This window comes from Vombatus ursinus, unplaced genomic scaffold, assembly GCF_900497805.2.
Source record: "Vombatus ursinus unplaced genomic scaffold, bare-nosed wombat genome assembly UNPS02014959.1, whole genome shotgun sequence".
Taxonomy (NCBI): domain Eukaryota; kingdom Metazoa; phylum Chordata; class Mammalia; order Diprotodontia; family Vombatidae; genus Vombatus; species Vombatus ursinus.
The window spans coordinates 14,877,928-14,892,007 of record NW_020954737.1 but is presented as its reverse complement, the minus strand read 5'-3'; the positions used below and the strand labels follow the sequence as shown (position 1 = coordinate 14,892,007).

Below are 14,080 nucleotides of genomic sequence, written 5' to 3'. Positions count from 1 at the left end.
GTGAACTAATTTAAAGTGGCTGAGTATTCACTATCTTCCTCCTCACTTATCTTCAGCTACAAATGCTTCTTTATTATGTTTGTTATATCCTTCCATTTGAAGACCAACCTTCTTACTGAAGAAGAGAGAAGTAAATAGGAGTTTAATAACTCTGTATCTTGTCATTTGTTAAAATTAAACTGTATGCTGGAAGGATTAAACCTTTATGAGTCTATGTGCCTCAACTAGTGACCAAATTAGTGACCATATAGTCCTTTTCTGTTGTCTAGTATTTTTTTTTTATAAATTTTAGTTCATTCTAGCTGTTAGCTTTCCTGACATCATTCTTAAGAATTTGTGTCTCTTTTGTGCTTTTTTGGGGTTGTGACCCTCTTCCATCTTTTGTATTTGGCTTTTCAGAATCTCTTGGGAAGATGTGCTCCTTCCTATAGTTATCTCCCTCTTTCCTTTCTCACTGACATTGTTCATAATTATATAGCCAGAATTTCATGTTTGAGGACTTCCATGACTCCTAAGCTCCCACATTTCCCTTCAGAGATTCTGGTCATGAGATCATATCTCTGAAATTGTTGACACTTGGTTTACTAAAGTATGCAAACAATATATGTGACTCAGTGTTCCCTTACCTTGCTATTACAAACTCTACCTATGATCACTTGCTCAACTCAATTCAGCTCAGTTCAACAAACAGGCATTAAGTGACTACTATGTGTAAGGCATTGTGTTGGGTACTGGAGATATAAAAACAAAATGAAAAAACAGTCCCTGTACTCAAGAAGTTTACATCTTACTGGAGGGTACAACATATAAAAAAATATAAATTTAATTTAAGGAGAGTGAGAACACATTTCTAAATCACCAATTAGTTCTTCCCTGTTGATCTAAATAAAATCTAGAATAGAAGTTATTTTATTGCTTCTTAGTTAAAAATCTATGAAATGCTCTATTTTTAGCAGGTCCAACGAGGCTTGAAGTTCCCCTAAAGTATTTCTCTGTCACTTTCGTAATCTCTATTAGGAAAGCATCACTGACATAATCTATCCTACTAGGAGGTTCATAGTACATTCTCAAAGTAATAATCTAGTTTAAATGTTATCTATCATGCTTTCATTCTCAAAGGTTTGCGGATTTCCATAAGGTAAATATAACTTCTTCAAATAAGGTACCATTCCTCCTCTCCCCCTGTTAAATCTGTTTCTTTTGAACAAAGAAATTCTTTAATTGTCATGTTATCTTACAAAGTGTCAGTGATATCTAAGAGATCAAATTTAACTTTCTGCACACAAATTTTGAGTGCAAAACTGAAGTTAACTTTTGTAGTACTTAAAGAAATATATAGATTTAACATTCATGGAGAAATTATCAGGAAGAAATGAAAAGGCATTTGAATATAGCCCCTTGATAAGCGTATAGTTTCTTAATTCACCCTAAATGTTGTAACTCAATAGAGAGGAGAAAGGGGTGGAGATGTTGGGGATGGAGGTAGAAGGATGTATGAAAAGGGAGAACCAGAAGATGACCTACTGCAAAAGAAAGGCCATCTCCTGAATAAAAAATTGTTTTCCTGTAGAACAACATGGATTCTGTGTGCAGTGGAGGAAAAGACAAGAAATGGAAGAGTTCCAGAAGAAAAGATTACTTCAAGTGGGAATATGGATGTCCAAGGAAGTTATTTCTAAGGCTACAGCATGAAACATATGACTGGCTATCTATGTTCCAGATAGAGAGTTGTAACTGAATGTGTTCTTGGAGAATATTAGAATAATGGAATAATTGGTAGGACACTAACTAGCTTTTCCCACATGTGCTTTCTTTTCCTAATGTTTTCTCCCACCTTTTTATCCTATTCCTAGATTATTTTCATTAACATATTAATACTCAACCTGTGCAGGCTTAGTTCTTTGAGAAGATTTCTATTACTCTTCCTTTTTATAGATACAAAATATACTTTACATAGAAAAGTAAAATATACCTGCTCTTTGACTTCTATATTATGCTCCCCTTCCAGAATAAGAGTGACAGCTTGCATAATTTGCTTTCCATGAGTACTCATTATCTTGTCTATGTGCTGCAAAATCAATTGGAAATGAACAATTAATCTCTCAGGTGCCAAGAGTAAGACAGAGAGAAACAACACAGAGGTTTTCTGAAAGCTAAAGAACAGGGAATAGAATTATTATATCTAGAAAATGACAGAATTATTCCTAAAATTTTTAAACTTTCTTCCACTTGCACTTCTATTTTTTCCTCAATTACTTGAAGGAGGAAGAGGAATATAAAAGGCCAGTATTTTGTAATGTGTGGACATGGGAATCCTTTGGTCAGATTGCGGTAAGGAAGAAAAACGGTGACAGGGAATAAAGAATGAAGATATAACAAAATTGGTGTGGGTAATATGAATAGTATCTTTGGAAAAAAATATATGTAGAGAAAAGTGAGAATGGTAGGGAAGTATCGATGAAGGCATCTGGGAGTACCAAAAAGCTCTTTCTGGAAGTGACATCATTGGCATGGTTTGAGATAATAGCAGAGCTTATCCTATCTCATTCCTGAGTAGGGCATGCCCACTTATCTTTCCAATTTCCATGGAAAGTGATCATACCTTTCAACGCAGGTAGGGTGGGCATATAAAGTGAGAGACAATAAGGAATAGGGATGAGAAAGGATACTCAGGGACAAGAAGCAGCAGACCAGAAGACATCATTGGGAGAAGTGATAAAAATAGTATGGACTTGGAAACTGGATGGGGACAAAGGAATAAATGAAAACTAAAAGTGGAGTGACACTCAGACCTCAGGGTAGACAGGGGGAGAGCAATGATGGGAATGGTAGAGAGGGGGCTTCATGTTAAGAAATATCCCAGAACAGACACTGAGTGCCTAAAGGTAAGCTTACTCCTTTGTTAGGGGGCAATATATAAATACACAACACAGCACACAAACAGGCTCCTGTAAAGTATGGTGGAGTGACTGATTCCTGTACTTCTGAGACTAAAGAAAATAATTGTTCCATATGATAAGATTCCTGGCAGCCTGAGAGATCTTACTTACTGGGCGAGTGGAAAGGAGATTTCTGAGAAGTCCCAAAGTCTTCATTAACACATTCAAGTCTGAATCTGATAACAACTGGAATAACTGCTCGGTACTTAAACTTCGTAAAATATCTGCTTTTATTTTTTGTTCTGCCTGAAATGCCATATTCTGAAAGATAAAAAAAAGTTATAGTCTTCATATTTGTAACTGTCTTTAGTGTTAAATTTTCTTACTTTAGTAAATGATGATTTTTTTTTAAGTAAGAGGAAGAAGAGGCTCTGTAGCATCTTTCTCTAGTTATTTTATTGTTATTACTCCTAATTATAAAGCACTCAGGCTTTCTAAGTTGAAGTTTTGATTTTTAAACATCCTGGAGATGGCCCCAAAGATCAATTCTTTCCATGTCACATGGCCATTTGTGTGTTTCAAAATTTTTTGCTTATATATACCATATTCAAAATGAACAATTATAAAAAGATCAAAGGATGTCTGGTACGAGTGAATCTTAGCAGTGTTCAACTTGAAGGAAAAAAAATGTGGTCTTACAATTTTAATTTTTAAAAAAGTACTTAAAAATTATTAAGCACTTCTCATCATCACAAAGTTGGCTACCAGGTGATATGAATGAAACTACTCAGGAATGATAGGATTCTGATTTGCATCAGTGGTAAAAGTAGCTATACTACTGAAATAAAAGATTTTTTAGAATACTGAAGCACTAAGCACATATGCAGCAATTACATGACTTTTAGGTAAGTAACTTAATCTTGATGTCTTGCTTTCTTCATTGTAAAGTAGGAAATGATAATATTTATAGATCATAGATTCAGAACTGAAAGGGCCCTTACAGGTCATCTAATCCAACACCTTCATTTTACAGTTGAGGAAACTGAGACTTAGAGAGTAACTAACTTGTCTAAGCTAAAGATAGAATTTGAACTCAGATCCTCTAACTTTAAATTCAGCACTCTTTCCACTGGACCATGCTTTAGATGTTATTCATGAGTTGCAGAGGCTTAAAAAATTCACCTGGTGGCCAAGCTTCTGGTGGTAGGCTTCTATGAATTTAAAGAGAGTCCATTAATTAACATGTACACATGTCCTTACAGTTTGATAGGACCTGCTAACCTATTTTCTACTTGGACAGCCTTTGAGAATCTAAGGTTACCTCCCTATCATAATGGAGCAAAAATGTAGGGTATAAGTGGAATTGTATATTTATTTGTATTTATTTTCCACTTTACAGGATTGTTGTACAGATGTGATAATGTGAGAGAAAGGGCTATGAACTCTATGAAGCCTTATTCAAATAAAAGTTTAATAGATTTTTTAAAGCAAGTGCTTTTAAATCGTCTTATGAAATAGGTCAGTTTAATTTCTGTACTGAGGAAGAAAAATATATGATTTGAGGAACAAATTAAAAAGAAATTCTAGAATGCATTCTTTGAAGAATGGTTAGTAAACACCTAAAAAAGGACATAGCGATTACAAAGTGTCAGCATAATTTCATCAAGGACAGGTCATGCCAACTTAATCTTATTTCTTGTATTGATTGGGTTACTAAACTGGTAGATGAGTAGAATATTGTAGATATCATTTAGCTAGATTTTGGCAAAGCATTTTATAATCTCTCATGCCATTCTTGTGAAAAAGATGGAGAGTTTTTGTTTACATGACAGTATAATTTTGTGGCTTCAGGACTTGATGAATGGCTGAAGACATAATAGTCATTAATGGTTCCATGTCAGTTTAGAAGGAGGTCTCCAGTGAAGTGACCCAGGGATCTGTGCTTGTCCCCATGCTGTGTAACATTTTTAAAAGCATAGATAAAATGCTCAACAAATTTGCATGTATCACAAAGCTAAGAGAGATAGCTAAAACACTGGATGATAGAACTGGGATTCAAAAAGATTTGACAAGCTAGAACATTGGGTCAAATCTAATAAGATGAAATGTAAAGTCTCACACTTGGGTTCAAAAATCTACTTCACAGGTAAGAGATGATGGAAATACGAATTGAGAGCAGTTTGAAAGATCTAGGGTTTTAGTGAACTTCAAGGTCAATGTAGGCCAGTAATGACATGAAAGCCAAGAATGCTAACACGATTTTAAGTTCTATTAAGAGAGTACTAGCGTTCAGGAGTAAGGAGGTGATTGATAGTCATGTTGTAATGGCCTCATCAGACTACATCTGGAATGTTATGTTGAGTTATGGACACAATATTTAGGAAAGACAGGATCTGTCCAGAGGAAAGCAATAAGGAGGATGAAAGGCCTTGAGATCATGCTACATGAGGACTGGTTGAAAGAACTGAAGAAAAGAAAACTTAGGAGGGAAGGATAACTGTTTTCAAGTGCTTGAAGGACTGTCATGTTGGCAGATTGTTTAGACTTGCTCCACTTGGCCTCAGAAAGCAGAAATATGAACAACAGATAGAAGGCCCAAAGTGGAAATTCACGCTTAAGGTAAAGAGAAAAAACATTCCTAACAACTGAACTTATCTAATTATTAGATGACAATCAGAAATGGAATGGGCTGCTTTGGAAGGAAGAGGTTTGTCTTTCATTAGAGGTCTTTAAGAAAGCTGAATGACCATTTCTTGGATATGTTGCAGGTATGGATTGAAATAGATGCCTCTGAGGTCCCTTTCAACTCTGAAATCCTGTGATTCTGTAAATGGCAGAGCTAGAAGACTGCACCTCTGGGGTCTGCTTGGTTCCAATTCATAATTTGGGTCACTGAACCAAAGTATCACCCAATATTCTTCATAAGCAAAATTCAGAACTCTTAGATATTACATACTTTACTACTATTTCTCTTCCCCTCATACCCACAAAGGCTATAATAAAGAAAACATACCATTAAAGCCCAAATCCCATTCACTCGTAAAGCAGGATTTTCACTTTGGGTTAAACCACAAAGTAACTCTATGGCTCCTGATTCTAAAATAGGCTGTAATTAGAAAAGAATAAAAATGAAGCTTAAGATTTATGCTTGTGAACTCAGTGAATGTGTACAAATAACACATTATTCCCCACAAGTTTCTCCTGTGTCCTTTTTACTGAAATCAATATTTTCTTCCATTGAGTGAGAACTAAGTAGAAAGTTTAAAAAAAGTGATCACACACAAATATTGGTAGTCATTTTCTCATAAGGAAAAATTTCCTGGATTAAATCTCCCTAAATGATAACCTATGATATATGTTCTATTTTAGGCAATACAGTTGTAAGTGTCATGATTATAGACTTTATTACAGAGACTTGTTCTCACTCTTTGGATTCGCATGTTACATGTTACCATTCACTAGTTTCACTTATCACCTTCACTGCTCTCAGATAGGTGTATGCATAGTAACATGTGGTTGTGTCTTCTATGCTATCTATTGGAAGTGACTATAAAGAGATTAAAAAAACCAAAACAACAAATGAGTAGAAATGATGCGTCCAGATGAGTTTTCCTACCCCTAAGGAAATCCCCTTCATAATATTTGTTAAGTTCCTTATTCCGACACTGAAGAGCCCCTGCAATCTAGCTTTAGTCTACTGTTTCAGACATATCTCATATCACTCCCTTTCATATGATCTACATTGCAGTCAATTAGACTGCTCTCTGTCCCTCATTCTTAAATGAGATAACATTTGTAAAATGCTTAACACAGTGCCTGGCACATGGAAGACACTTAATAGATACCTGTTCCCTACCATCTTTGATCCCATGCTCCCCACCCCATGTTTGGATTGTCTTCCTCAAATATGAGCACCGGCTCAATACCTTCTTTTTTTCAAGTCCCAATTCATATGCTATCTCTTCTCTGAAGTCTTCTCTGAGTTCCTCTCCCTGAGTTGAAAGTAATTTCTCCCTCTACAAATTTTTCATAGCACTTTGCATCCCTTCTTTTCACTTATTTCATTTTGTTAGGTTGTTATTTGTAACTATATCTTATCTGCCCTATTTCCTTCAACTAGACTGTAAATGTCACCTGAAATACAATTTTGTTTGATATTGAAATCAAAGAAATCTAACAATTTAGAAGTTATTCTTTAAATGAAACAATGAGTAAGGATCATTTCAGATCCAATGAAAATGCACTGTCAATCAACAAGAAGCACAATATAACTGCGTTAATTCAAAACCAAGAAGAAAATATATAAATATACCAACCTCTTTGCTTGGAGAGAATTCAAGCAATAGATTACACAGCATGGAAGATGCTACCACTAAAATTTCATCTGGTGCATTTTGTAAAACCTAAGAGAATTACAGGGAGAGACAAGACCTCTATTAACTTATAGAACCATGGAAGTAATAAGATGAACAAATGAAATAAAAGCAATTTATTTTTTCATCTGATTCCTCACATGTAAAATACAGTTAATAAGGATCTACATAGAATTGTGACTGATTATTTATTAGGACTGGCTAAAATCCTCATAAGCATCAACTTTAAGTCCTATAGGTATCTTGAGAAATTCATCATGTCCAAAACAGAACTATGTTTCCCAAAAAGTCCTCTTTTCTTTCTAAGTTCCCTATTTCTGTTGAGAGCATCCATCCTTCCAGTCACCCAGGCTCCTCACCTTGCTGTCATCTACAAATCTTCCCTCTCACTAGTCCCTCTCACTAGTCCCTCTCACTCAGTCAGTTGCCAATTCATGCCAATTCTATCTCCAAAATATCTTTTGCATCTGTCCTCCTTTCTCCATGTCACCACTCTAGCTCAGGCCCTCATTTCTCTCATCTTCTTTTACCTGAACTATTGCAATAGTCTCTTACTTGGTCTTCCAGCCTCTAGTTTTTTTCCCTATCCAATCCTCCTCCAAAATGACATCCTAAAGCACAAGTCTGACTTTATCACTCAAGAAGCTTCAGTGGCTCTCTCTTGCCTCGAGGATAAAATACAAACTCTTCTGTTTGATTTTTCAAGTCATTCATGGTCTGGTTTTCCAGGCATACTGCATATTACTTTTCCTCACCCACTCTTTCTTTCAGCCAAACTGGCCTGCTTGCTGTTCCATTCATCTCCCACCTTTGCATGGGCATTCCCTGATGCCTGGAAGATATTCTTGGCCTGTCCTGATCTCTGCCTCATGGATTGCTGAGGTTGCTTCAAAGCTCTGCTTAAATGCCAATAGCCTACTCTGAACCCCTAGGTGGTGCTCTTTTCTTTGAAATTACTTTATACGTATTTTGCGTTTAATTTTCTATGCAAATATTATTTTCTAAGAATGGAATGTAAGGTCCTTGAGCAAAGGGACTAATATATTTTTGTCTCTACTTATAGACTATCGCAGTACCTAGCACATTGCAGGAGCTTAATAAATGCTGGTTGAATGAATAAAAGTTACCTTGCCCCTATGTGTATAGAAATGTAGATCCTTCAAAGAAATAGACTAAGAAACTGCAGTAGCCATGGCAGCATGGCTACACTCATTGTATTCACTCAACAACTTGGAAGGGACCTTGGGGATCCCCTGGTCTGACCCCTTGATGTTACTGAAGGGCCAAAGAGGATAAAAGATTTCCCTCAGGCCACTAAGGTAGTAAACAGGAGAGCCACAGCATGAACCTAATCCTTTGCTTCAAAACCAGTGCACTTCCTGTTACACAACACTAATCATTGATAGATTATTGCAGAAAATTAACTGAAATAATGAGACTAAGCCTTGGTAGCAACAGTGACTTTCTGTTTTGTTTCCTGGTGGGACTTGTTAACAGTAGCATGTAATGCTGCTCCAACAGACTATCACAAATTAGAATTCTTCCCCTGTGGGTCCCAAGATGGTCTTTAATGCTTTCATAACACCCAGCATTTATATTCAATGACCACTTATCTAAGCCACCTGTACTTACAACTCAAGGCTCAGGGTCCTAGGACAATAGTCAAGAAGATACTGTAATTGCAGGAAACTACAGAGTTACATACTTTACCTACTTCAGCTAAACAATGATATTATTTCAAAGTCTAAAAGTTCAAAATGACAGGATGTAGAGGCAGATGATATAAGATGGTTTTCACATGCATCTTTGCAACTATTTGGCACTCAATAAAGTCAAATCAATGCTGAGCTAAAATTATTTCAGCAAGCATAATTATTAGTTAAAATAAGTAGATTTTTGCATAAATATGGAAATACCCCCTCCTTCTTAAGCGTATACAGTTGTGGCTTTAAAAAATACTTTCAGTTTTGATAGGATTCACTCTACAGTTATTGCTTTTTAAAAATTTTCTTCTTGTTCACGATCTTTAAATTAATTTTCTCTTTTAATTAACTTTTGTATGCATGTTCGACCAAACAGTAGCGATTCTGAGTACCTCAGTACAGTAAATAATAGTAAATAGTAATAACTATTTAATAATAACAATAAATGTAATAGTAAATAATACATAGTATCATAATACTATTATAATAGGAAATAGTATATTTAATATATAATAGTAATACTATAATAATAGTATATAATAGTAATAAAGTAAAACTACAAAAAAACCCAAAAGTCAACAACTAATATTTAATGAAGTTTATTTTCATCAAAAGATAAACAAAGTAAAAGTGTTGAAAATTAACTTTGTATTAAAAAAAAAAAACAACCACCTTGAGAGGCACAGGGTACTTAGTTAAAACAACAACAACAATAACAAAAAGATTTCATATTCTCCTCCCTTGTTTATCCTCTAATTGCTCTGAAAGCAAAAATAGTGAGAGTGTATGTGTAAGGTAAGATGAAAGGGTATGGGAGGAAGAACAAAAAAGCTTGAAAAAATCAACCCTGAAATAACTAAGAATAATAAGTGAACCAATGTAACAAAGATATAGAATAATCTTTCCTTTAAATATGTGGTCCTTTAATTTGTGACAAAGCAAAATGCTATTACAAAAGTGGTTAAGAATTACTTTTCCATATAATTTTTTTTTTCCAATTATATTGCTGAATAGATTACTTTTCATAAGGCTTTCTTGGTCACTATAAACCTTAAAACTTATGGTCTAGGCAGTTCAAGAAAATAATCATTTTCACAAAACAGCACAGGTAGATTGATCCAGAACTCTTTGAGTGGCTTGGTTGTTCAATGTCAACTTGAAAAGTCTTATGCAGTGACCAAGGGATCTATTCTTGGTCCTGTTCTTTTAAACATTTTTATCAGTGACTTAGATAAATGTATATAGATGGCATGTTCCTTTGGTTTGCAGATGGCACAAAGCTGAGAGGGAAGTTTATAGCTGGGTTGGACTAAATGGCCTGCAAAGTTACTTCTAACTCTGAAATTTCCATGAAGTATCACTCTGTATTGTTATGCCAATTTTAGGAAAACAAATAAAACATGAGGATCTAGACTCTGAAACTGCCATTAATTTCTCATTATTTCTCATCACTTTTCCCACAAAATCTTCTCTAAATATTTTATTTTCTTCTCTTAAGTCTCTAACACTAGTTTTCTATTTTATTAAGAAAACTGAAGTCATTCAATATGAAGTTATTGAGCTCCCCTCTTCTTCTCCTTATGAATCTTTCAATATCCTCATCCACCTTTTCTTCCTCACTGAAGTTACCTACTTGTATCCTTGATCCGACTATATCCCAAATTCTCTGGAACTCTGGTCCATCAAAAAAAATTTTTTTTCCCCTCTCACCCTCCCCTGCCCAAATCTAATCTAGTTTTTGAATCAAATCTACTTTTATTGTTATTTTCTTTTTTATACTTCTTTTTTCTAGCCCAGATAAGTGTGCAGAATCCTCCTTGTCCCATCCCCTCTATCCAGTTTCTTAGTGAATAACATCCAGTTGTGGTGACCCTTTGTAAGCAATATTACTTTAATTAATCCCCTTGTTTACTCCTATCCCTTTCTAGAATTCTCTAGAATCCTAGAAGCACAAGGACTTGTCCTTGAACACTGAAGCAAATGGCTATCTGCTAAATATGCTATAGAGACTAGAAGGTGTTAATTACAAATTCAGTTTGTGATCAACAAGTCACATCATAGAAACAGAATCTCAGAGTTGTATGGAACTTCAGAGACTAATATATACATAAACAAAAATTCACTCTGTGACATACCCCAACAAGTGGTCATTCAACTTTTATTTAAATACTTCTGGTGCAAGGAATACCACTATCTCCCAAGGAAATCTGTTCCCCTTTGAGACAGCTCTAATTGTTAGGAAGTTTATCTTTACATGAAGCATGTCATCCTTGAAGATAATTCCACACAAGACTCTTAGTTTTGCTTTCTCCAGGGAAGCAGATGTCTACTCCCGAGTCCATTCAATAGACTTTCAAATACTTGGAGACAGTTCTCATGCATGTCCTCCCTAAATATGCTCTTCTCAAGGTTAAATATTAATTCTTTTAATTGATACTCATATGACATGATCTTGAGTACCATCCTGGTCATCCTCCTCTAGAGGCCATCTCACTCATTAATGACTCCCTAAAATGTGGTACCTAGACCTAAACAATATTCTAGATGTGGTCAGAATAAGGCAAAAGTACAATGGGACAATTACTTAACCTAGTGCTGGACACTATGCCTCTCACTATGTCAAAAACAACCACAGGTAACATCAGGTTTTTTTTTTTGGAGGGGGGGATGTTGGGTAGGGGAGCTGCTGTAGCCTCCTTTTGGGTGCTTTTTCAGATTAACTACTATCTAGCCAGCAGCTAACATCTCATCCATGTGAAATTTTTAACCCCAATTTATGACTTTACATTTGTTCTTATTAAATTTCCATCTTATTTCAATTGAGATGGTGTTCTGGCCTGTTGAGATCTTTTTTGGATTTTGGTTCCATCATTCAATGTATTATTAGTTCTCTTTCCTACCTTTGCATCTTTTGCAAATTTGATATGCATTTCATCTATGTAAAAACCATCAAAAAGCACGAATACAAGCAAGATGCCTTGGGCACTCATTAGAGACCTCATGCCAGTTTGACATTAAAGTATTAATGTCAATGAATACATTTGGGACTAGACATTCAACCAATTCTGAATCTAACTAACTGTATCATTGTCTGACTAACATTTCTCTATCTTGTTTACAAGAATAGTCATGAATTTGTCAAATGCATTGTTAAAATCCAGATAACTATTTTCCACTTTTCCACTTATGTCAAACAAGATAATGTATGTAAAAGACTTTGCAAACATTAAAAGGCTTTTTTTAAAAAAAAAAAAAGGAGGGGGGAGCTATTTTCATTTAAAAAGGAAATGAGGTTACTCTAGAAGGATTTGTTCTTAATGAAACCATCCTAGCACTTTTTGATCACTATCTCTTTTTCTAGGTGTTTACCAACTAGTGGTTTTCTAAGGATTTGGTGAACTTGACCAAACTAGCTATTTGCCTCAGTATTCAAGGACAAAGCCCTTGTGTGAGAGATTAGCTTGGACAATACCCCAGAAAGGGAATGGGGTTAGCAAAGCAATAAATTAAATGGACATTTCTTGGAAGGGGCCACCTTTGATAACAATACTCTCTATAATTCTGCTGGCTATAACAGCTAGTAGTTTCCAAATTCAATCTTTTTTTTTTTTAATTGAGACATTTTCTCTTCCCTGGTCCTGCAGCAATCTGTCAGTTCTTTGAATACCCTGGGCATAGTTAAATGAATTCATCAAGGATAGCAAGGTAATCTTTTGCTATCTCACTATGTATCTTGGATTTTAACTTTATTAGCCCTTTTTTTTTTCTTTCTTTCTTTTTTTTTTTTTTGCTTTTTGGTGAGGCAATCAGGGTTAAGTGACTTGCCCGGGGTCACACAGCTAGTAAGTGTCAAGTGTCTAAGGGCAGATTTGAACTCAGGTCCTCTTGACTCCAAATTTATTAACTATTTTTGTTCTGTCAGTTCTGATGTGTATTCTCCTTGGCAGATAAAACAGAAACAAAAGAAGCAGTATATATTTCCATCTTCTCTTTGTTGTCCTTTATCAGTGTCTCACTCCTCCCCCAACATAGCAGTTCCATCCTTTTATTGTTCATTTTTTTCTCAATATAGTTAAAAATTTTGTTGTTCTTAGCATTCTCTGAGACTCTCATCTTACTCTGAACTTTAGCATTTTTGATAGTTATCTGAATCTTGCCACATTTTAAAATTCACTCTCCATTCCTTGCCTTTGCTTCTACATTCTGTATGTTTTTAAAGTATTAAAGTAAGTTGATAATGATCCTTTAAAAATATTTCAGACTACATATGCTTCTTCTTCATCAACGACATTGTTTTTCTCAGTGTCCTCTACCCCATTTTCCTATCTTCCTCCATCAGAAATTATAAGATAAGAATGACCACTTTTCCCCAAAGTTTCCTTAATTACTACTTCAGCAACTAGTTTCTCCTTTTGGTCAAAATCAAGTCCAGAAGAGCAATTCCCCTCATTGGTCCCTTTATCTTTTGAAAGAAAGAATTCTCATTAAGGCAAGTTAATAAATCATTAGGGTTAAGTAGATATATGGCAACCCACTCTCATTTTCAAAGATGGTGGAACCACCATGATTGGATTTGGATTCTGAAATCCTTATTGTTCTTGATGAGAAAGTGGAACTTGCTCGTAAGATGATAAAGTTGGGAAGAAAACGTGGACTTGCCCAAATACATAGAGAAAAAAATTCATGCTTGTAACTACAATTTTGAAAGGAGGAATATTCTAAAAGTTTGTAAAAGATCACAGGTAGGTAAGTCACTTAACCCCAATTGCCTCACACCCCTCCGCCCCAAAAAAAGATCACAGGTAGTGTTAATAGCAAAACCAAACCAAACTGAGAAGACATGAGTGATTACTGAAACATAAACATCCTTTCTCACCTATATAAAATCTGTGCCAGGGTGGTATACTAGATAGAAAGTCAACCCTGGGGTCAAGAAAACCCAGGTATAAGTCCAGGTTCTGACCCATACTGGCTGTGTGACCCTAGAATTTCTCCAGGCAATTTTCTAAGACTAGAAGTTGCAGAATAGCTACAGATCTACATCGGTGGATTTTCTTCACTGGGGAGGTCCCTAAATCAATGAAATCACAAATCCAGACCTAAATAAATTAATAAATAATTGGAT

General features: G+C 35.2%; 1 protein-coding gene across 4 annotated transcripts in view; it reads right to left on the bottom strand.

Annotated features, from left to right (window-relative positions):
• Positions 1-14,080, bottom strand: part of ARMC8 (armadillo repeat containing 8) — a 129,767-nt gene that overhangs the window by 15,490 nt on the left and 100,197 nt on the right. For 2 of the 4 annotated variants that reach the window (XM_027845262.1, XM_027845263.1), the window contains 4 exons: positions 7,196-7,282; positions 5,893-5,985; positions 3,051-3,200; positions 1,973-2,068 (listed from right to left, as the gene is read on the bottom strand). In XM_027845262.1, coding sequence (XP_027701063.1) covers positions 1,973-2,068; positions 3,051-3,200; positions 5,893-5,985; positions 7,196-7,282 — 426 coding nt within the window. The remainder of the gene's footprint in view (positions 1-1,972; positions 2,069-3,050; positions 3,201-5,892; positions 5,986-7,195; positions 7,283-14,080) is intronic. The other 2 variants (XM_027845264.1, XM_027845265.1) reach the window with 2 other exon arrangements.